The following is a 26,528-nucleotide window of genomic DNA, read 5'->3' as shown; positions in this document are numbered from 1 at the left end:
AATTAATAGTAATATGATAGTCAAAAAATGTGTCCGAAATTAAATAATTCATAATAATTCAAAATTAAATATAAATTCATAATAGTTCACAATAATTCACAATAGTTTCCCTATGGTATTTAAAAAAATGTCCATTGTAATTTCATTATTTACGTAACTGGTAATAGTTTCATGAAGTTTATATTGAAGTGAAGCATATTTTTTATCTTTTTTTCGACATTTTAAATTATTAAGTTGTTCATGCCGTATACTTTCAATTCGCATCATAGATTCATCTTGTTGATTCATATTTCTATTTCATAGTTTAAGAAACCCTGGTTTTTAACGACCGTACCAATATTCCACGTTCAAAACAACCATACCAATTTTCCGACAATCTATTTTTTAGTATCAGAATTGGTTTATCATAGCACAAACACTACCCAATAAAATTGTAATAAAATGAAAATAAAATATATAATTGTTATTGTTCTAACCCAGGGTTCAGCAATCCTCTTCTGTTTGGGTAGAGTTCCGGATGCTGTCCATATCGTAAGTAAACTTGAGTTTCTTGTTCAGCTCTAGAATCGAAACTGTAATACGTTTGATCTGTAAAGTTATTTGTCTGAAAAATAACTCGAACTGAACTCGTTTCCGACAAGAATGTTTGCGGTTGTTCAATTTCGCCACAATACGATCCCGGAACTTCTTTTTTAGATGTAATGGTTGCGGCATTTCCTTTGCCCGCATGATCAAGTATCTAAAATTGAAAAAAAAAATAATTTAATTAACTTTACAGCCCAAAATACCTGAATATTAAACAGGGTGATTCGTCAGTTATAACTTATAATAATTGACGGTCATCTATTACGTGTTATATTTGTTGTTCATTAATGTTTTACATTCTTTTTTACCTATATTTTCTAATTATATAAGGAGGATGCGATTTTGGCTAAGTTTGATAATCTTTAAGATCTTTTGACCTTTGCGGTATACTGTATTTTATATTATTATAGTTATGATTGCGCTAAATTATTTACAAATTAATAAAAAAATGACAAATAATTTTGAAATGTTTGATAATTAAATGCATTCCAGTTACATTTATAGTTCAGGTAATTGACGCTCTATTTATACATGATGGGTTATGGCCTATGGGTATTGGGTATATCGTATATAATATGATGTTATGCTTTTATACATGCCTCGAGCCTCGGCTATACACATATAGTATTTAGTATAATTAATAATTATCTAAAGTTTTCTCATTAAATATATTATTTGAATTAATAATAAGAAAATACAATCAATTGAACAGATTACGCCTACATTATTCATTTTGGAGTGTAAGAATTTCTTTCAAGATTCTGATTTACGCCACGTGTTAACATTTCGCTAGTTCGGCAACTCTGCAAAATAAAATACCATTTGAGTGAATTATTGTAACCCTCGAGGGAGACATAAAGTTCACAACTGTTGAAACTTAAAAGAAACTATCTGCAAATCTACTAGAGTTCACGAATTATTTATTTCCTTATCATGGGACATTCAATAATTTATTCGAATTATTTGCGGACCGAGATTTTTTATACGTACTTGTAAAATATAATATAGTAAGTACATAATACATTCACAAAATATTACCACATAAATAAAATGATATAATATTTATAAATCAAATATTGAAACTTAAAACATATTTTGTGATTATATGTATAAAGAATAAATAATTACTCAATTCGTTGTAATTTTTCGTTTTTTTCAATAATACAGTTTTGGTTTAAAATACTTTATAGTTGCATAAATAATTTCTATTTTTCTTAATTGGGTATCATTTATATATTTATATATCAATAAAAAAAATTTTTCGCATTGAATCTTTTGACTTTAATAATTTAAATCACCGACCATTTATTAGTTGAAAAAAACTTGTGTATTATTAAATACATTAAAATAAAGTAAAGCTTAAATATAGTATTTCAAAAAAATTATTTTAGTAATTTGTTGAACAATGAGTGATAAACATTAAAAATTTAGGACTATGATAATATATGAACAAGATCTCAAAAATTAGCATTTTATATTGGAGTTGATTCTTTTGTAGCAGAAATGCACTCAATAAATTTTATGAGAAGTCGAGTTGTAGTTATAATTTTATTATTTATTATATTAGGCCACGGGTGTTCAATAATTCGTCTAGCTTGGTCTGGTTCATTATATTTTATGTTATTTTTATATTGTTATGCATGGATTGATAACTATTTATAGAAAATATTTAAGGTTCTATATAACATGTACTCAAAAAGAAAAAACTACACCTTTATATAATGTAAATTATATCCAGGTTTGCCTAAAATTAATATAATATGCTTTATAATATAGATCAGACGATTCATTCCACTAAAAACCATGTACATTTTTTATTTATGTATTTTTGACTTTAGTATGAAATGGTTCACAATTGAACAATAATTGAAGGACGAAGGTTTATATTGATATATTTATTATTTTCCTTAAGTTTTTATACATTCTATGAAAATGTGTTACATATTTTATTACTAATGCCAAATATTGATGTTGATGATATGTGTTTTGATGAAAATTAAACACAACGTTTATGTTGTAATAGACATTTTTTTTTACAGAGAAAGACAAGTGTTTAAAAGGCGTGAGAACATTAGTTAATAAAATATAACAGAGCGACAAAGCACTTGACTTTCATTTATCTTTCAACCGGCTCGTACCCGATAATTAATTTAAGAATACACCAACTCACAAAGTTACAACTTCTTAAAGTTTAGAGACTAAAATCGTCCTAGTTTAAAATATTTAAATGTAAGTGTCTTTTAATGTATACTACCCCCATAAACCAAAATAATCATTATATTTAAATGTTACTAATTAGATAATATTATCTAATTAAAAATTCTTGATGCCAGCAAGCAGAAGAAGAAGAAAATAATTTTATCAGGTATCTAGTAATAAACAGTATGTCAAAAAGACATTAAGTATGTTAAAAATAGCGTAAATAATTATTCTGACCGATTACTAAATTAAAGTACTACTGTAACTTTAAACTTACTAATTAAAATTAGTTAACAATGAAATATAATATTATTATTATTTGAATAATGTTATCAAAACAGTTGCAGCTGCTGAAATTTAATCTGTTCATGAAATTGTCGTCGATCGTGGGCTCGCGTTGGTAACACTGTCCAATGTCGATCCGTTTCCGTAACTCAGCGCGCGCCGAACACCGACGCGCCTCACTTCATGTCCGTAATTCACGACTGACGGCGTTTCACCGTTTGTTTACTGGTTAGGTAAATACTACTAAGGTGCCGGACCGTGTATTCGACCGTCATCTGAAAGTTGTACGTTTTCTAACGTTTTAACTCCCATTCAAGCCCATTCGTTGCTTCGAATTTGGACCCTCTACTCAAGTGACACACAAACCGCAAAAATGGTGAGTATTTTATTCGTAAAACGATTGTGTTTACAATTTTCTATTTCCGACGACTCGCCGTTGTGTGTATTATCGGTAATACCTACGACTCGTGTGTGAGAAATTCTGAACCCCGTATAAGGTTTCCATTGTATACATTTCAACAATGATATAATTTTTGCTAATTTCGTGTCTGTCATGAGTTGTTTCGACGTCTTTTTTGACGAACGGACTTCTCGGAAAGCTGTTCCCGTGTGCTGCAACCTCGCTCGTAGACTCTAAATCGAATATAGCCGTGTATCCATAGTTTGATTACCCAGTCAAATAAAAGTAAATTAAACTTTGTAATGTTGTAAACCACTTAAAAACAGTTCAAAGGCAAGACAAATATTTGAATTACGATGGTTTATGTGTTATCGGGAGTTGGTCGTACTAGGTTGATTGAACCGTGTACATTTTATAACTCTTATCGGCTCGACACAGTTACATCGATTCAAGTTATTGGACAGACTCATTGTTCTATACTAGCCACACACACATTAATTCAATTGTTGCTTGTTCTATTTATTAATATTTTAACGGGTTTATTTTATACTATGTGTCTTGTTTCATAAATTTTATTGCTTACAGCCTGTCACAAAGAATAACAAGATGATGCAGCACATCAACTACAGAGTGCGCGTCATCTTACAAGATTCCAGAATGTTCATTGGCACATTTAAAGGTATATTATCAGACTTATTAATTAATAGTTGACATTTAATCATTTTGCTAACATTTTTGTGTTTCATAGCCTTTGATAAACATATGAATTTAATTTTGGCCGACTGTGAAGAATTTCGTAGACTGAAAAGTAAAGCAAAAGTACCTACAATACCTGCTGAACCAAGAGAAGAAAAGCGTGTACTCGGTTTTGTATTATTACGTGGACAAAATATAGTATCTATAACTATTGAAGGACCTCCTCCACCAGAGGAAGGTCTTCCAAGAGTGCCATTACCCGGTGGTGGTGGTGGTCCAGGATCTAGCCGTGCTGCTGGACGAGGGATGCCTTCTGTCATACCATCAGCAGCTACACCTGGTAATATTTTAGATTCATATAATTTGTTCTCAGATTCAGCAAAAATAGATTTTATATTTTTTAAGAACTATAGGTTAATTTTTATTTTGGTAATTAAAAGTAATATTAAATTTTTAAATTATTTTAATTGAACATAAAATAATTGGCGTTTCAGTTATGAATATATAACTATTATAATACTATTAAAAAAAATTTGTTAGAATTTTCATCTAAATTATTTATTTAATTATTTTGAAAATTAAATTGTTTTTATGTATATAGATTTTTATTTTTTTAGATATTCACAAAATATTTCAGTGCTGTCATCAGTTATTTTTAATTATTTTATGTTATTTATTACAACAGGTTTACAAGGACCAGTGAGAGGTGTTGGAGGTCCTTCACCAGCTGCAATGGCACCAACTAGAGGTGCTCCTGCTCAACCACCAATAAGAGGTCCACCAATGATGGCTCCTCCACCAGGCATGATGGGTAAGCATTATATTGAAGTATTCTTTATTTGGTACACATCATTAAATTAATAATGTATTAAATAATATTTTAATTATTTCTTAGCTGGTATGCCACCAATGCCAGGTATGGGTCGAGGCGGACCACCACCTATGCCAACTAATAACATGCGTGGTCCTCCGCCTATGATGAGAGGTAAGTAGTGTTATATACTAAAAGTATTTAATATTTTGTCTAAATACAATAATTATTATTTAGGTCCTCCAGCTGGTCCAAGAGGATATTAGTGTGTAATACTAGTGTTATATACTGAAGATTTGATATGACTAAATAAATAATCATTGCGTTATATTCAATAATTGTATTACCAATTTCATAAACTGAAGTTCAATCACACATTTTATTTAATATTGTAATGTAAATTCTTTTAAATTAATAACTTTCAATGAAAACATAATATGATTTTATGTTAAATTGAACAGGTAAATCTACAAAACAATCAATATCTATTGATTATTTATTTTGGTTCAATTTTGTTGGTTTTTTTTTTTAGTATATGGGCTTTATTTGAAAGTTATTTTTCTGTGTATTGCATGTATAATTTTAAAAACTTAAACTACTTTCCATACATCATACCTATTAGCAAGTATTAATCTACTTGTTCATAATCATGTACATAAGTTAGCATAAATTTCCACAAATTGTGATGTAATATTATTTTTAAGATATAATTTTATCATCTATAAACTGCCTTTAAAAAGTTAATCGGACATATTTCAGCAACTTGAAAAAAATATTATTAGTACATGTAGGATTAAAATGTCTGTAATTGTTTTAATATATCTCATTTATATTCCAAAACTTTTTATAAATAAATGTTTTTTTTTCATATGTTGTTGTGTAGTAGGTATAACTTATACTTAAAAGTCTTTAATAAACTGCTGAATTTTATCTACAAATATAAAATATTTTAAATGATTATGTTGGGTTGTTTTACAATTTCCGTTTAAAATTAAAATTGCAATAGATATATTCAAACCATAATAATAATTTAAAATAATTTACATTTTTAGATAAAAAATAAAGAAATATAAGATTTTAGTCTAAATCTAACACACACTTTGAATGATTGGTAAAAACAATTAATGCAAAACTAGTATCATTAAACATAATTTATTACATTTATTTAGATAATGTATACTTGGAACAATAGAAATAGATTCCCATCAAGATGTTTTATTATATATAGTGGTATATTTACCAAAATTAAATTTTATTCTACTATTAAATGCTAAACCTGAGAATTTATGAACTTGTCTGCCTTTGGCAGTTTTATTTTACCTTGTTACATATTGTTGTGTTTATGAACAAGTTTTGTAGGTAAGTTTATAGTTGCAAACTAATAATTTGTATTTATTCAATTATTCTGATAAACATGGATTTATTAAAATGTTAGAATTTAATTTAATTAGGTTTTCTAATTTTCTAATGATGTTTGTTTTAATAATTCGATTGCTATTCAAAAAATGTTTAGGGTTTCTGCTACTTTGATGTTTGTTGTTATGTTGGTTTATGATTAATAGACCTTGAATTAGATGAAAACATTTTATTCCTTTTTAGGCTTTTACAACTATAGTATCAACAATTATTAGAAGAAAGAAAAAGGTTAGCATTTAGTAAATGTTAACGGCATAATCTTATAAGAAATACATGAAACTATGACTTTTAAAAATATCTTACAATATATTTGGTGTGTTTGTCTACAGTGGAATGCTGTTAGTACTTAGATATTTAGGTAGTAATACTAACATTAATAATTATTACTTCTAAATTAAAATACATAAAAATTATTGTAAGTAATAACACTAAAATGTAGTCATTTTCAAAAAAAACCAGATTTTTAGATTTTTATAGTCTCAATATTAAGTTACTTTGACAACGCACGTTGGTGAAACTTGAAATTAATTTCTAGGAGAGGGGGTTGTCATTTTTTTACCATTTATGTAAATATGTTATATCAAAAATAAGATATCGGCAGTAAAAGAACGAGATTTTAGAGGGGGGAGGGGTATGACCTCCCCTGGTTGCGCCACTGATCATGCATATCATAATATGCACATACGACTGTCCTAGCAGGTTATAAACTAAAATCTGTCTGACCGCGTTTTGAGATAATTGATTTAAATTTCAAATTCTTATAGTTGAGGAACAAAATACGTTTTTAAATGTGGCCTGGGCCTTAGCCCTTAGTCGGTCTCAAGTAGACGTAATTATTATTAACGAATTCAAATCAGCTTTCGGAAGTCTTGTGGCATTATCAAATCCGTTGGCATGATTGACATAAGATTGCAGGTAGGTAAATTTTGGTTGGAAATAATTAACCATTTGCAATCCCCTTAGGCCTTAACATAATATTATTATATAATGAGGCGGTAGGTACCTACGTATACTCAGTACCCACTTAACTAATCTGTCTAAAAGACTCCAAAATCGCTAGATAACAGATACAATACTACTATACCTATACATATTTAATTGTTTTGAACTTAACTTAAGTAGGTATAGTAGCATTTCTGCTCAGTTGTCGAAACGATTTATTTTTATGAAATCTAATTGTTAAATTGTTTCAATTTAGATGGTCAATTCGTTGAGAATAACATCACGATCATAAGGCGTACAAAGCACGACAATAACGAATTCACCAAAATAATAAAATGTTTTGTGCCCAATACTTAAATTAAACAAGTCTGAAGACCAGATTAAATCTATATTAAAGCTGATGGTTATGATCGAGATGGAACTTGAATTAAATGTAAAAGAAATTCATTGTGTTGGGAAATAATCGCTGGGAGGAAGTAAGTATATAATAGATTCGAACGTTTTGAATGAAGAGGAGAGGGCCGGAACTGGGGAAGTCGAATAATGTATGATATATATTATATAGCCAGGCGCATGGCTTAAAATGCAAATGGTTTCCGTCATGAGTCATGATCGAGTCTCAGGGGTAAAATAAAGGAAAGCAGTGGAAACCGATTAGAAATGAATGAATTAAAATATCGTAATCGCGATTTGATAACACGCACAAATGCATAAATGCGCAAAAATAAAACAATAAAAACTAGAAATTCAACCCTATTGAAAAATAATTCAATTCTCTGTATTGATTATCATCCAATGATTTTCGCCACTCGAGAATTCTCAAAGCATCAAACACTCATTTCCAATATTCGAGCTATTATTTTTCGACCACTGAATATATTTCACAAATAATTCGACTCTACTGCACATCATATTATTATGACCATAAGAGCATTCACAGTTTCACTTCTCGATTTGTATGGGTTATTTTCGTATAAAACATTTAATTTATGGTACCTAAATCACTATTTCAAGATATCTTCCTACCATGAATGTGAATCAATCATGAATCCGCTGTAACACACTGTCCACTAAATCTAAATTTTAAACTGTAAATGCTATTAAAATTTATAACTCATAAAGTCATAAGTATAATATTCGTCCAAAAATTCGATTTTCATGAATCGAAATTTCAAAAAAATTCTGTTTTGCATAGCGAATTAAAAACGCATTTTATCGTTATATAATCAAAAATGAAAAGTAATATATTAACGAAGAAATGTATAAAAGAATATTTTATTTTAGAAAAATTTCGTTTTTAACGAATTGAAATGAAGAAAAACATTGTTTACAAAAAACATTAGTAGTTTATAAGCTCTAAATGCTTTAAATAATACTCTTGTACGTTAAATGGGTCACCACCAGGTATAGGAGCTTTGCAGTTTATATGGAAAAAATAATAATGAACGGATAAAAACGTCTCCAAAAGGATCAAATTGTTCTTGGAGACATTTTAATCTGTTTAGTAAAACAATTTAAATTTCTAAGCGATAAAAAAATCTCCAAAAGGATCAAATTGGTTACGTTAATTGATCCGATAAGTAACTACTACGCCGTAAACGACCAATAAAAGCTTATGTTTTCAATTACCCTATGTGTGAAACAGATTTTTACTCGAAAAGCATTGCCGGAGACTTCCCAAAAAATAATTCGTTTTGCATTAAAATTTAAAATCCACTTGCGCCGGTCAAAAGTATATAAAGTTTAGTTTACGTATAAACCAGAGTGGGTCGTGTTGGTTCTCAACGAAATTTGTATTCTAATCAGTGACGAAGAGTGCCTTCTACGTAGCTGTACAATGTACATGTAATTATCTACTGCGGACGACAGTTCAGCTGTTTATCGCTGCATGCATCGGCGCGGCTAGGGGGGGGGATGTCCCCCCACCCAGGTTTTATATCGAGTGTATTTAATTCATAAACACTGAGCGAGGGATAGGTCCAGCAATATAAATAATGATTACGTATTAGGAAATCATAATATTAATTGAAAATCTGACGAATATAGAATAGTTAAAATAACTACAATTAGTATAATGAGTAATGACAATAATTATTTGTATTCATTTTTTGTTCATAATATTATATACAATAATATTGCATTTTAAATGGAAGCAAATTAACTTGTTTGGGACCGTAGCCCTCCTACAGAAATTTTATCTTAGTTGCGTTTATATGCGGCTGCGTGATGGTATGGAAGAAAGTTCGATAAAAAACACGAAAAAGTCCAAGCCTCTGTTTTTAGGTATATGCGCCATATCATAGGTATGTAAAATTTTTTTTACTATTGTTATAAAATACATTTAATAATCATGATAATACAATGAGTAAATTTGACGACATGACAAGCGTGAAGGCAGAGAGCGTCCAGTGACACTACATAGTACATCCAATTTATGGATTTAAGGCGAGCGAGGTAAATTGTTATAAATATATCGAGTAGGTAGTTACTAAGTATATTATTTAATGAATAACGCGGCCATTTGCGTTTGAGACAACGGACGAGGGGGTTGTCAGGTAGTATTATATAACATTTACGTTTCAAAAGTGTGCCCGTCAGCATTGATAATATCTGTAAATAGGCGTTTGTGTAACCGAAGCGGTGTCAGGTCGAAGACGGTAGGACGCTTTCCGGACTCCGCCATGCATGTGATTTGCAGCGGGGACCGTATATAAAAACTCTTCCATGGTTGAAAGTTGAAACCATGGATCACATACCCGGTGTATACCGAAAATATCGGCAGCCCGTACTAGACCCGCGTCCCTATAGGTACAACAAACAAGGTATTCGGGTATGTAGTACCTGTTATACCGCGAATCTCGATTGGCCGCCGCACGTCGAGCGCAATATGCCATCGTAGTGTATTGCTATTAATTATGGTTAGTTTGTTACTTATTCATGGCCGCGGCGCAGCAAGACGAGTCGTCGGGAATTATTTGTTCGCAAAGTATATTCATTTTACGAGTGGCATAATGGTGCTCGGGTTATGTCGACGAATATAATCAAACATAATTAAAGTCTTACTACGAAACACGGTCATCGCGTCGATCAGAATCGCACACGCTTGCAGATTTTGTCGAGTGGTTTTCTTAGTTTATTTTTAATTGTTTTCTCAGTGCCCATATAGCTATATAACATATTATTATTATTATTATTCACGTAGCCATCCATTGACTTGAACACATGGTACCAGCTGCGATCCGCCGGAATAGTCACTATATCACACCCGATTAGTTAAAGGTAAGAAATTAATAAGAGACTCGTTATAAGTTATATCTGCTGCTGTGGTTTAAACTTGTCTACTAGTTATCACATATTAGCTTAACTTGCCAAACACATATACCTACTTCTATTTAAAATAATAATCATTAATAATGTGCATATCTATATATCTATGAATATTTATACCATATAGAAGTTCGAAAAAATACACAAAAAAGTCCATGTCTATATTATTTTATGCACCTTTGATACGTGCAGGTATGATATTACGTTTCAAAAATATACCCGTTAACATTAATTATACTTATAAACAGACGTTTGTGTAAAAGAAAACGGTGTCGGGTCGTAGACGGAAGGTAGCTACCCGCCCTCCCACATTGCGATTTTCAGCGCGGACCATGTGAAAAAAAACTCTTCCAGGATTAATTGAAACCTTAAATCATATACCCGGTGCATACCAAAAATACCACCAGCTCCAAGGCTGGATTCTATTATACGCATGTGCACGTAAAATGTTCGACTATTTCTAACAACACGGTAACGTGGTTAATTATTTGGTAACCCTATCTAACCAACCAATCACAGCAGAGAATTGACGCGAACGTGTTTATATAGTGGAAACCCAACTCTAGCCCACAGGATTGCGACCACTGTCCCTATAGGTACAACAAAACAAGGCATTCGGGTATATACCTGTTATACCGCGAATCCCGATTGGCCGTAGCTGCCTCGCGCGCAATATGCCATCACAGCTAGTATTGCTATTCATTATTGATAGTTTGTTACTTATTCATGGTCGCGGCGCAGCAAGACGAGTCGTCGGGAATTGTTTGTTCGCAAAGTATATTCATTTTACGAGTGGCATAATGGTGCTCGGGTAGTCGGGTTATGCCGACGAATATAATCAAACATAATTAAAGTCTTACTACGAAACACGGTCGTCGCGTCGGTCAGAATCGCACACGCTTACAGATTTTGTCGAGTGGTTTTGTTAGTTAATTTTTTAATTGTCTTCTCAGTGCCTATAGTTATATAATATATTATTATTATTATTATTCACACAGCCATCCATTGTCTTGAACACATGGTACCAGCTACGAGCCGCCACTACTCAGTATATACCTAACCCGATTAGTTAAAGGTAAGAAATTAATAATTGTTAAATCTTAATGCTATAAGTGGCTTGTTATAAGTTATATCTGCTGCTGTGGTTTAAACTCGTCGACTACTATACAATTACTTAACTTTAAATTTTCTATATACATCCAACTACTATTTAAAATAATAACAGTAATAATATGCATACCTATGTATGAATATTTATAGTATCAATGAAAAGTGCAATATAGTACATACTATATAATCTTTCTATAGAAATATATAGTAGGTACCTACTTGTACTTTACATATTCATTCTAAATCGAGGTTGTCTACATGTGGCTATATTTAAATGGTTGAATAGGCAATTATTGTTATAACGGAATTTCACGATTATTACTTCAATATATTTTTATAATACAATGGATTATATTCTTGGTCTACAGTTATAAGTTGTTTCAGATATGAGTAGTACGATTTATTAAGTATGGGTTTTACACTTGTACAAACTTGATTTTAGATTCTGAACGGAGTGATGAATGTATTGATTTTATAATGATGTGTGTGTTTTTTGTGTCTGTTACCGTGTTTTGGAGCAGTAAAAGTGCTTCGAATTTCGACTTTAGTACCTCGTTTGATCAGAAAGTGAATCTAGTTGGTACTTTGGGGGGTCAAAAGTAAAAATTCCCAATATTTTTCTAAATAATCGGGATAAACAAACTACAAATTAAGGGGAAAACAAAAAATTATACGCACAATCAATTTTCGACATAATCGATTTTGGTTTTTGATGTAACTTCAAAACAAATGACCATAGATACAAGAAGTTTTCACCGAATGTTTATACAAGTATATTCTATCCACCATGCAATTTTTAAAAATGTTCGACTTAAGTTGAACTATTCATAGGTATTTGCAATTTTCGATCATTATTAGTTTTTTTTTAAATTAATATCGATAAAAATTTATTTGTTGGGAATAATAACTTGAGAATTTAATTGAAGGCTCCTAACATATTGTTACACTAGCAGTTGAAAAATAAAATCAATTCATTGTTACAATTTTTTTTACAAGTATTCAAAGTTTGAATTTTGACATCATACGTAAAAATCATAAAATTCGCAAATTATTTTAAGCTAGAAATTCATAAAAAAAAATTCTTTTTAAATCTAAGATTTGAAAATTTTGAATAATCTATAATATATCCTAGACAGATAAACCTGCTCAGAATCATTTTTCGTATACAATGATATATAATGCATTGGATTTAAATTTAATTCCATCCATTACAGTAATCCACTTGTAACTTACTGTTTAGCAGAGCGACATCCATGATTTACCCGCTTTTTTATATGCCAACAAATTAAAGAACATAATATTGTAATACATAGTTAAGAAATTACCACACTTTTAAATCTATGTTTAAAAAAAAACGTGATATTGTTAGAACGGGCGGATGGAGTGAAATTTCTTTCAGTAATTTAATCGAGAATATTTAGTGAAATAAAATTTAAAAGACAAAATGTCCAATTAAAATTATTTTGTTTATCTATTATATGAAAATCGACATATAGATAAATTCAATATCCTAAAAATAATTAACGAAATTATGATTAATAATAATAATAATGAAAATCGTTATTATGGAAATGTTAATTTCAATATTCTGACAGTCTGACCGTAACGTGATGCTTCCATTGTGTCATACTTTTTTCGAATGCACTAGCCATAAAATAATTACATAGGTTATATTATATAAATATTACTAATATTTTTTATATCGTACGTAAACTTTGAAGAAGTTTTACTGTAAAAATGATAAGTAAACAATTATTATAATATCTATATTTAGATACCTACTATTGTATTAATCTGTGATGTTTTGATATATGCGATTAAAATATTAATTAAGTAAAGTATAAATAGGTAATATACAGGGTGATCAATTTAAGCGGGTACACTAATTATCTCGAACAAAATAAATAACAATTAATTAAAAATTACTATTGTAGTTTGAACCCTAATCATTTATTAGCTTATCGACTAATTGTAGTAATTGGATTTATTTTTGTTACCTTGGATTCAGTGATATCGAATTTATCACTAGCTCCTGGTCTTTGTAATTATTGGAAAAATAGTAAAAACCAACAATAATTTGAGGAGCTGGATCTCACAAACCAATTAACGAAAAATAAAAATGTTAACACGTAAATTCATGAAAACAATGGTTTCATTAATTCATGATAGTTTTATTACATGTTACTGTTTGAAAATCAAAAGTTGAGTAGTTTCACTAATAAATTTAAGGGAGAAAAAAATGTAAATATTTTACGGTTTTAGAAAAACATAAATCTCAAAGTTTAAAAAAAAAATTTAAAAAAATGTAATAGTTTTCGAGATAATTAGTGACCTACTTAAATGAATCATCTGTATAGGTATCATATTTGTTATCGGTTAAAACAGTTAAACCTGGCAGGGTCTTAAAAAAGAAAAATGAAAAAAATCAGTGTCTTCGTTATTGGTTCCTTTACTCCGGTCCACGAGAGTTTGACTGTAAACCACGCATCTCCCACCATGGTCACCATTTACACTACTCGGAAACGTCTACACATCGGTAGGTTCGGTATATTAGTGGGAGGCCTATGCGCAGCAACAGACAAGTTTTTGTGGTTGGACTCTCATGGGCTGAAATAAATACCTATGCAAAAATTCGAATATGGTATGTTAACATATTTCATATTATTACTATAAAAGGCAGTAATAACTATAATATTGATTAGGTTAGGCTATATAGGTCCTGTATAATAGTAACAACACCAAGTATTATACGGTTGCTACAGAATATGCTATCCTAGGTACTTTTTACATTCCTAGGTAATTTTCGTTATTTCTGTAGCTGTTAGTATATTATAAAACGAAAAGAAGTTGAAATATTTTAAAATTTAAATGCATAACTTGTAATATAGGTACTAACATAATATATTATTATTATTATTATTATTATGCCTATGCAATATGACATAAAATATTTTTGAGTTCTGAAACAAAAATATAACAATGCAATATGTAAAAACCATCATTATACGGAGGATGAATAATGTACCGACAAAAACAATGTATAATACGAATTTATGAAACATATTTCAAATGATCCGTCTTATATTGTGTGTATAATAATCCTATGTACAATTTTACTTGATAGATAATACTTTATCCAAATTATACGAGTATAAATGACTGAATAAAAAGTTAATTTTCTAATTTACATAAATGTATAAAAGGTTAATGTTATTTAATATTTCTTCAATACAATATTATTTAATATTTGTGTTGCAATATAAATTTGTATGAAATACTCTAGTTTCAATAATAGCATAAATTACATCTATGTTCAATATAATATCCAGCAATTAGGTAAAATTATTATATGCACGCATGATATATATATATATATCGCTTATAAAATATAAATTTACCTTCTAAACTCTGTTTACAACTGTTAAAGTGTCATGAATGAAATTATGAATCACTCTTATTGTCAATTACACAGTAATTTGTTTCGTCGTTTTGTTGAGCTATTGTAATGCACTTTTACTTTTTAGTACATTAATTCATCGTTATTCCAGCGAAAAATTATTACAATTATAAATTTAAGCTCTATGTATTCGTTTCTAGTTAATATTGATGGCGCATACACTTTGTATTGTATAGCAGTATATTGTACTTTCTTTAACATGAACAATTTATTATTTAGACATATTGGAGCTAGATAAATGCAAATAAAACAGAATATTATGTGTACTTATTTTTCAAATTTAACACTCATATTTGTAAGTAAAATTTCAAATTACAATTAACTTTTGGTTTTAAATTAATAAACGATAATTATTGAATAATACGAAGATGAATAAGTGCTAAATATTTTTCCAAGAACGCGTATAACTATTGTTTTAAAGAATTTACCTAACCTAACCTTAGAATACAAAATACTTATAGTTTGCTTGAATTAATTGTGAATTACCTATTCATATTTTCATATTGTAACATTAAGCTGGTGTTCGAACTTTAACGGACAAGTCAATAAATTTAAACGGCTATGGAATTTTAGTAAAAAAATGTAATTGCTTTTGCGTTTAAATTCCAAACGGTGTTCATAGGTACTAGGTATTCAATAGTTAGCTATACCAACTACCAAGTGAACCAGTGTATCACTATAAAGTGTATTAGTTTTAAACGTGTCATATTAATTATATATTATTTATGATGGATTTTTTCATTTATAATTGTTGAAAATAATAAAAATTTAAAAAATAATCTATATTCATAGAATAATTAGGCAAATAAATGGTTGTGTAGACTATATATTAAATTACTATTATAATTATAAGTAATATGGCTTATACATTTTTTTTTTTACAAATATATTTGTTAAAAATACAAATCATTGGCTCGAATTATGTATAGGGTGGGACAGCTGGTATATTTATATTATATAGTATTTTTAAATTATTGATTAATTTTTTGATTACTATAACAGACTAACCTAATATAATTTTGATTAAAGTCATATTCAATAATAGTCAATTATTAACATTACAGAAACTTCACGTTTAAATTTTATGGTTTGTTATAAACTTATAAGATTCTATTGAATGAATTAAGTTCTCCAATTTGAGAAAACATTATATAATTGGGTTTGTTAAATAGAATTTTTGATTTGTTAAATTATGCGTGCATAGTTAGGGGGTTGATGCATTTGATTATATAATCGATTAATTTGGTCTCTATAATGATGATAGTTCTTGAACAAATTAAAATAAATGTAGTTTGATATAACCATATGAGAGTTAGATATTTCATTAAATATGGGTATACTATTTTCATTAAAATTTTGTATGAGTTAATAACTGTCAGAAATACGCTACCTATTGATTAAATTAATATTATACAAATGATAATTTTCTTATTCTTCTGCTAGCACTAAATACTATTTAAAAGTTTTTGCTATTTGCACAACCATCCTTCATTTGTCTTGATTTTGAACTATTCCTTTAAAAATGGTTTTTTCATTGTAAATATTTGTTTTATGTATGTATCATGTACCTATTGTACCTTATATAATTAATATAATTATGTTGTCATGCTATTGATGTCTTGATTATTTTTCGTATTGTTTATTCTGTAGGTGTTGGTGTATTATGCATTTTTAAAAATAATCAGCAGATTATGTATGTATTTATCCACAAACTGAAATGAAAATTTTAGTTTATATATGCTTGCAACCATGTCGATAAAATCATTTTATGAAACATGTAATTTAGGGTATTATCTCTACCAACAAGTTTACGTAGCTGAGGTTACAGCATAAAGGAATTCATTCACTAAAATACATTATTAAACACAATCTCAGATTTCAAGTTTACCAAAATTAGTTTTATAACAATCTATTTTTGGGGGTGTGAGTATGTCATAGAATAAGTTTACATTGCATGAAGTTTGTCACTATATAAATTCCTAACATTTTTAACATAATCTGTCACACGGCGCAATGAGTATGCAATATTGGTACATTTATGTGTAGAAAAATGTTAGAATGCACAATATTGATTCAAATGTTTTATTTTAAGTTAAGTAAATCAAAAATAACTATAAGTTATAATAGTAACAAAACTTTAAAATAATAATAATATTCTGAAATTTCATAAAAAAGAAGTTATTTGTGAATTGGTTGTAGGTGCCTATCTAATAATAATATTATTATGCTATGATAATAATAGGTTATTATTATCTGGTTATTTTTATCATACTGTGCACCTATACTACCTAGTACAAGATTAATAGATTGTTATTAACTTATTGTGCATTTCAATATTTTATCAATATCTTATACTTTAGTAATTATACAATAACATAAAATACAAATGCAATTTTCGATTAATATTGGAGCTCGAAATGTTTTGTTTTTAATAACATTTTGGACAACATATATTAGTAATATTAATAACTTGTATCATATTCTAGGTTTAATCATTTCTATCAATAATAATGTTTTTAATTTTTTTTTATTTTATAACATTACATACACAATTTAGCTTGGCGTAAACAATATGTTAATAATAAAAGTTGTTAGATAAATTAAAGATTGTATAGATAGTAATAAAAATAGCAGTAACATAATATTTTACTTCATATGCAATAGTTGACACAAATGATAAATGTCAAATAATTTCAAAAAAATTACATTGTTATAATATTTTTTGGAGTTTCATAAGTTATGAAATTATAAATAGACATTTATAATTTCTGCTGTCAATATTTGCATGTATGTGTGTATGTATTATTAAATAAATAAATATAATGGGGTATAATAAATATTACGTATTTTACATTCTTGGATAAAAGTAATTTCCAACACCTAATAAAAAACTTGGGTTTTATCTTTTTTGAATGTAAAAATTTAATTTAAAGTTTTTTCTCTTTTGATCGAGATGGAAGTAAATTATTACAAATGTATCGAAAAAATAAGTTTAAGTTTTACAAATTTAAAATAAACTTACAAATTAAAGTAGAGTTTATAAGCAGGCCATTTTTAGATAATCAATAACATACAGGGTGTCCCGTTAGGATTTACCCATTGCGATATCTCCCGAAATAATGGTGATATCGAAAATCTGGTTTTGTAGTAAGACTCACAGGGATAAGAAATACAATTATTTCATATTTTAATTTATTTTAATGTTTTGGTAAAACAGTTAAAAAATGTATTTTTTTATTTAATTATTTCCAAAAAAAACTAAAGATAATCATTTTGTAGAGTTTATTTTTCTGAAAATATTGACGTTTCAAAATTTTATTTTCATTAATTTCCAGATTTTTAATATTTTTTTTAGTTTCGAGAAAAATGATGAATTATTTAACACCGTAATGTTATCAAACATGTGACCCTCCGCGCCCCGCGCATTCCCATACGGCCGGCCGAATACTTTCCGTGTTCCTAATAGTTATAAATTTATATTCATATTTTATTTCTTCAAAACTAAAAAAAAAATATTAAAAATCGGGAAATTAATGAAAATAAAATTTTGAAACGTCAATATTTTCAGAAAACTAAAGTATACAAAATGGCTATCTTTAATTTTTTTGGAAATAATTAAATAAAAAAATATATTTTTTAACTTTTTATCCAAACATTAAAATAAATTTAAAAATGAAATAATTGTAGTTCTTATCCCTGTGGATCTTATTATAAAACCAGAACTTTGATATCTCCATTATTTCATTAGATATCGCAATAGGTAAATCCTCGAGGGACACCCTGTAGAGTGAACATTGTTTTTTCTAAATGTGTTTTATTATACGGTTTTATTCAACAATATCGTAAACATCAGTAAACAGTTGTAGTAGTCATGCTTTTATGATTTAAAATTAGAAATGAGTATATAGCGAGACGAGATCATAACATCAACTTAATCTTTTTTAAATCGCTTAATCACGGGTACTTTATATTACAGAAAAGCATATTTGCAAGCATTTAATTTGCTGTTTGAATTATTATAGACAGACTGGCGTCGGTTAGTATGCATGGATGCTTAGGTTTATATGTCGCGAGTATTTGATTTTATTATAAGGCACGACTGCAATAAGTTACACTTTTTGTAATTGAATTTTTCTTATTTTTTTATTTTTTTTATAATGTCAAAAGCACAGGTAATTTAAAATTATGTTTCTTTTATCGACCGAAATCCGTTTACCACAACTTTAATAATATTCATGTATTAATATACATGTAGAATATAGATAATTTAAGTCACATTTATTTAAGTTGACGATAGTTATTTCAGACCGTAATTAAATATTAAACAGTAAAACCGTTGACTGCTTCTATAGACTGCTTCTATAGACTGCTGTAATTCGATTATGTCAATTTTATAGATAATAAGTGAAATTCGAATACCCCTAACGTTGCATGGGGAAGACGAATAAATAATGATCTCTTACATTATGATGACACAAAGCTTCACAGCTTCACTTTAAAATTGGCCTCCCTCTCGGCTTGACATCGGATCAACTCACCTCGAACTGTATCTTTATATATTAACACTATACCTACCAATCGGTCCGGGGTCTTGTTACTCATTATTATTTTTAAATTTATCTGAATTCAGTGTTGTCGTTTGAAATTCTGTTGTTATTCACTAATTTGAAGAGAAGTTCAAGGCTGTACAAATGCAGAAAAAATAAATGTAAAATCATACGGTGGTGTCGTATAAATTATTTTATATGTTCAGCGTATAATCAGTTTTATATATCTTCTCCGAACCCTGAAATTGTGATTGTTGTAATACCGTATAAAATAGAGACAACTGTATAGGTATAATGAAAATGTTAATGCGGAATAATTGGATCATTTAAAATAATACTAACGGATTATAATTTAAAAATAAACGATTTTAATTTCCTAGTTTAGTGATGATTTGGTTGTTAGATATATGTGAAGGGGGAGGAGAGTTAACACATTTAAAGATCAAATTATAAATTGTCCAATTTATAAAACTTTTTGTCGTAAAACCAATACTGAAATATCATACCTCTGCTCAGAGTCTAAAATATTTATATTGAATCATAATGAACTAATTTTATTATTATTTATAATATTATTCTTTTTTTGAAAGAACCCCGTTATTTATATTTCATATAAATTAATCTTTTTTTTTTTTTTTTTGAGCATATTGTAATAATTTATTTATACGTCAGTTACTTTATATAGACATGTTTTAGATTCAATGCAATATGTAACATAAAAATATTTTGTTTTATTAAATAAGTGTGTATAGAGTTTTTCGCGGAGTGTCAGACTAATTGTATAGTAAGGATAATTTTTTTCTCGACTTATTTCTATATTTTACAGTTATAAAGGATAAATAGGTAATAAAGATGCATTTATTTTTTAGTTTAAAATGTTTATAAAAAAAATTTGTCATACATTTTATTTTAAATGCTATGAAGTATTTAGAATTTTTTCATTTTGTGCGAACATCTATGTCACTAAATCATAAAATATAACCTATCAAAATAATATTATCAGCATTGTACATTCGAGTATTTTAAATATATTATAGAATATAGATAATAATATTTAAAAGTGTTCAAAAATAATATACTATACTTTTAGTATCTATATTATTTCAAATGTCCTTTAGAGTATTTTGATAATACAGTTTTGTTTTTAAAATTGTAATTCTGTCTGGGATAATGATTAAATAGCTTCATAATCGTACCTTAAATCATTTCTATCGGAACTACCACGAAATAATAGTAAGAATACTATATTATATGGGATACAAATAAATTTTTTTTTTATTAATTGAAAAATCAGTTCAATTGATCTATTTAATGTGACGTATTGTGCCATTATATTATTATTTTCAGTCAATATAAAGATGGATTTTATCTTTTTAAGTTTGAGAACTCGTTTCAGCTAGTAATGGATTGAGGTAAAAATATGGCTAGTGCAATCAGATGAATATGCTATATGACATAAGCGCCAAAGGTATAAAAATTATCTATCATTTGCGCCAAAATTTGTAGGACATAAGCACCAATCTAATATTGTACACCTGTTTTACCCAACATGGCACATATGACATAAGCACCAAAAGTGCAAAGATGATATATCCTTCGCGCCAAAATAAGAATTTTTTTTTTATTGATCTTAAGCTTGGCGACCAAGGCCATTAGCTCTTGTAGGGGTTATGAACTGTGGTAGAAGTAAGGTTTTGGTACGGTAGATTGTTTTACGGTTGTTACGGTAAGTAGCAAATACGTGTATGTGTGGCAAGGTTTTTAACTACTTTGAACCAGGGTGGTCATCCATCCGGTAGCTAGTAGCTGTGGCCGTTACTTACTCCCAGTCGCATTCCGCAATCGGTAGCAGCCAACGCGCCACGCCAAGCCACAATTAATATTTTATATATGCAGTTTTTTAAAAATTTGTATCTTATAAAAAATTATATTATATAATGCATTATATATTAAAAAAAAATCAATAATGAATTGTTAAATTATAATACACATGCAAATAAATATAAATTTAATAAATCGGTTGCAGTTTTATAGAAAAATGTCAATAGTAAATTATGATGTACCATTCGCATCCGTATAATGAAATATACAATATAGATATCGATAATATTGTGTACTCTGTATAATTATTATGAAATATAATGTTATGTTATTTTGCAATAAATAATTACATTATATCATAATATTATAACTAATTACTAAATTATTAACTTACTTTTATATATTGTTCTATAAACAAAAATATGAACAAAATAATCAATTGATTGACTTAAATAATAATTAATGAACCTACTATAGGCACCTTATACATTTTTCTTCCTTATTATTTATTTTTACATGACGATTGATTATGACATCGACTGTTACATATCATAATATTTTTAAAACAAGCACGTCTACTTGATTGGCAAGGAGTTTTTGCTTTAAACGAACAAAAAAAATCTTTGTCCTCCTGAAATATTTTTAATCATTTCTCATACCGAGAAAATTCAACATTTTGATGAACCTGATCAGTAGTGAGAAATTGAGTTGTTGATTTTTTTCAATTCACTACTGAACCATCCTTTAAGTAAACCATATTTTGTTCCAAGTTTATGCAATTCTTTTTTTAAATTCTTGTTTATAGAATGATATAAAAACGTTTAGTTATAGATGCTTATAGTTTAGTTATATATTATAATATTATGATATAATATAATTGTTTATTGCGAAATAACATTACAATCTTGTTTCATAATAATTACACAGAGTACACAATATAGGTAGGTATTGTCCATTTCATAAAATGGATCTCTATATAGGTAATGTATTTTCAAAAAAATTCACTATCTGAACGAAAATATCCAGTTCATGAAATGAGTGATTTCACTATGTGGATGACACATACATATCCAAATCAATATAAATGTAATATCTGTTATTTAATATCTATTCATTCTATTCACCGTGAAACATAAGTACCTAGAATTTTGGCACTTATGTACGATACGATTTTGGCGCTTTTGTATGATTCTACTTTTTTTCTTATCTCATTTTGGCGCTTATGTCTTTCACCGCATGAATCAGCCCGTTCATATCACAAAAACCATACCTACCTTTTTACGTATACATTATAATAAGATAATATAGCGATTTTATAGCAACATCTTCAGTCCAAGGAACGTTATTCACCCACTCACCAATGTTTCAAGTCCGTCTATCGTTCCAACTAGACGAACCTATATTGAAATATCAATGCATATTTAATTTGGTGTAAATGATTTTGTAATACATATTGTTTTATGTATATTTAAATATACTTATGTATAATACATAATTTACATTATACATAATATCTGTGTGTATATGTATAGCGTTTAGGTATATACAAACAGTGCGTACTTATATTATAAATCTCGATAGGTACTTACATTACTTTTGAGGATTTTACCTTCATCCCCTCAAGGGTATATCTTCAATGCACAAACACACAAACACACATTATTGCGCATATATATATATATATATATATATATATATATATATAAACATGTAGGTTTATCATATAATATTAGTACCACTGCTATATAACATGTAGGTCCTATACCAACCAAAGTCGATATAATCTAAAGTGTCGTGCCCGCGATTCGTCCAGTCGGCTTATCCCAACGATCGTTTTAATGCGCGTTCCCTCTGCCAATTAACTCTGTGGACGACAAAACTTTTTCCTACCCAAATTCTACAGATATTTTCCTATCTTGAATGGGGTAAATAAAACGAAAACACAAAAAAAATCTAATTAGAATTAGTAATTAAAATTTCCTCCGTTCAGTAAGAAACTATGCATTTCCAACGCACGTGTTATATTATAACGAAGTTATAAGTTAAAGAATGTGAATACAATTAAATTAAATATGGGGAGAAAAAGAACATCTAAATATGAAAAGTATATTATAGCACGCGTTAGTAATTCGTCATTTCTGTAAAGGCGCGTTTTGGTACAAAAAACTGGAGAGTAGACAACTATCTATATAATAAAATATGCTGAATAAAGTTTGATTGTTGTAATTAATTTGCAAAATATTCGAAAAATACTATTTTTCTTTTGCTATGAATAGTGAAATACAATTTGTTACAGACGTTACAGGTGTAAAAGGTTTTTATTAGTATACTATTAAGTATTTGATCATTTACATCTAGTGAACATAGATTTCAAAAACTGGTTATGAGTCAAAATTCTTGTTTTTCCTCAATTTTATTTTTTGTTTTTTTACCAGATTATCGCTCCACTCAGAATCTACTATTCAATATTATGATAAATATTTTTATGATTCAAACAAAAAAAAAAATTTTATTTTAATTGGTATCTATATAAATTCTATCATAATGATTTGAAGTCGTTTAACACATTAATTAAATTCTTAGAATACGTATAAAACAAAGTTATTATGAAAACGTTTTATGTGCCTATAGATTAACTTTTATATCGGGACTATGTACATTGTAGATACAACAAATTACACGTTACTAAATAGGGTTCTTTACCCTCTTTTTTTTGCACTGTACCTATAAAAACAACTAAATCAAGACAAATAGGTTATTTCCGCTTTCTGTTTGGCCCAATATGATATGTGGAACTTATGATATACTTAATACAATATACATATACATTTATTTTATTTTATTATGGTGAATACCTATACAAATGTTTTCGTTTATTATTTTATTTAATGTTTATGTGTACTTTATAATAAATATATTATTACGAGATTTCAAGGAACTTTATACCTACTTTAGTTACACTTGGTATAACAATAATTGTATGTAATATTTAGTAAAATATAAATTATAAAAGTAATCAGTAATTTTTGTATTTGTATATATATGTATAGTATACATTGTATACACAATATATAAGTACGTAATTAAAAAAAGACAAAGTCAAAAATAGCTGCAAGTGTATGCTGAATTGAAATTTTCTCAATGTAAATTTTACCGGATTGTAATTTAAAATTTAAAAATGTATTCCTTTTAGTAGGTAATTTTCGGCCGAATACCGAGCTAAATCTACCAAAACGGAATAAAATATAATCATTAAATGAGTATCATTGCATTTTAATAAACCTCTATATGTATAGCCATAGCCCATAATGTTTTAGTCATTATATTTTTTTTTTTATAAATTTATTAAGGCTTCGACATCAAAGGTCTTTAGCCTGCATTAAATTAATATAAATAAGTGAACGTTATAATTATTACAAGTATTTACATGTGTTTACAATTTATGACTTATGTTTATACTATGGAAAAATACATTGATTGCGTCCGTATTGTCTTCATTGAGTGCTTGATGGAGTGAGGTGGGATTTTTGAGGATCTTGCGGGCTAGTAATTATATTATTAACCTATTATAGACAAGTCATACTATGTACCTAACTAACAAATTGAAAACACCATTGTTTTTACTATAGTAAAATATATTATATAATATACCGGGAGCACGGGAATTAATTAAGTGTTTTGTGGTCAGCATATAAACGCACACGCACAAATATTATATATGTTGTACACAGTTAGATTCACCAATGGCAGGATATTCACCGCGTTTTTGGCCTCGTTTCCCGTACACTAGATATTATATGTGTATATGTATTATGAGATCATTGCCGCATAGCCACTAAAAGGGATCAGCTTTAATCTTGTCCCTGGACCCTCGACCATCGTTTATATAGGTAACTGCGATCACAATATTTACGCATAACAGCTTCGGGTTTTTTCCATGAGCTTTAAACATTTGTCCAGTGCTTAAGTGCGTGGCGCATTTTGAAATTCTGCCAACCAATAAATTCTCCAATTTTATTATTAAGATTAAAATACCCACAATTAAGCGCACATTTACCTAAACGCAATACATTTTGATTTAACACGATTTTAATTTTTAAGCCAATGGCAGCCATATTATTGCCAGTAATAGACGTTTGCTATATCGTATATAATGGTGTATATTCGAGCCGTGGACAAAGTTTCCTATGAATTGCTGAGTTTATTCTGAACACTAAAACATCAATACTTCCACCAAAACACCTATTATTATTTGACCTGGAGATTGTGGAAATTCGATTTTGCATTCAATTCACATGCAAAATAAATATACATAAATATATAAGAAACAATAATAGGGAATAATGTGACCGAAGAGAATGGGGTGTCTCCAGAGGGGTGCTTAGATTTTTTTTTATTTCACTGTGCAATTTCTTTTCATCTCAACCAAAAATTGTATCCAGTTAGAGTCCAACTCGTAATAAAAGCATTTCGTAATGGTTAGCCCAGGGCGAAGAATTAAAAAAGATAATGAAAAAAAATCTAAAGGGGATAAGGTTTTTGTCAATTGTTTTTTTTCTCATTCATTATTTATTTATTTTGTTTTCACAACTTTTTTCTTCTTACAAAAATATTTTTTTCTGTACATATACTTTATAAAAACTAACATGAAACATAATACCATGTAAAATGTTTAGCGTGTAATATTTACTAAGTACATATAAAAATGCATGTAGTTATAATGTTGTCTTTCAAAATCTTAGAACTGCATTGTTTTTAAATTATTTCTATAATTTGATTATTTATACAAGCTCATAACATATATTATAGTATATAGAATAAATGTTTTTAAAGGCACTCGATCAGCTGAACATCCCAACCACCTTAGATGCAGCCCTCGGTCCAAATGCAGACTCCACATTCAAAATTTTGTCTTTTTTAAGAAAATATAAA

The 26,528-nt window shown here is 28.3% G+C and overlaps 2 protein-coding genes across 3 annotated transcripts in view; one reads left to right on the top strand and one right to left on the bottom strand.

Annotated features, from left to right (window-relative positions):
• LOC107173795 (uncharacterized) overlaps positions 1-26,528 on the bottom strand; it is a 63,776-nt gene that overhangs the window by 12,083 nt on the left and 25,165 nt on the right. For both annotated transcript variants that reach the window (XM_089221835.1, XM_089221836.1), the window contains exon 3: positions 477-739. In XM_089221835.1, coding sequence (XP_089077961.1) covers positions 477-739 — 263 coding nt within the window. The remainder of the gene's footprint in view (positions 1-476; positions 740-26,528) is intronic.
• SmB (small ribonucleoprotein particle protein SmB) lies at positions 3,284-5,532 on the top strand. Its single transcript, XM_015524481.2, has 6 exons — positions 3,284-3,445; positions 4,055-4,148; positions 4,218-4,505; positions 4,851-4,976; positions 5,061-5,150; positions 5,214-5,532. The coding sequence occupies exons 1-6, from the start codon at positions 3,443-3,445 to the stop codon at positions 5,240-5,242; spliced, it is 630 nt and encodes a 209-aa protein (XP_015379967.1). The 5' UTR covers positions 3,284-3,442; the 3' UTR covers positions 5,243-5,532.

This window comes from Diuraphis noxia, unplaced genomic scaffold (genome assembly GCF_037042655.1).
Source record: "Diuraphis noxia isolate RWA-SAM2 unplaced genomic scaffold, SU_Dnox_SAM2 contig0003, whole genome shotgun sequence".
NCBI classification, from domain to species: Eukaryota; Metazoa; Arthropoda; class Insecta; order Hemiptera; family Aphididae; genus Diuraphis; species Diuraphis noxia.
This window is presented reverse-complemented; position numbering and strand designations above follow the sequence as displayed.

Coding starts and splice junctions, on each gene's coding strand:
- SmB (XM_015524481.2), top strand. Junction 4,149..4,217: donor GTTCATTGGCACATTTAAAG/GTATATTATCAG, acceptor TGTGTTTCATAG/CCTTTGATAAACATATGAAT. Junction 5,151..5,213: donor TCCTCCGCCTATGATGAGAG/GTAAGTAGTGTT, acceptor ATTATTATTTAG/GTCCTCCAGCTGGTCCAAGA.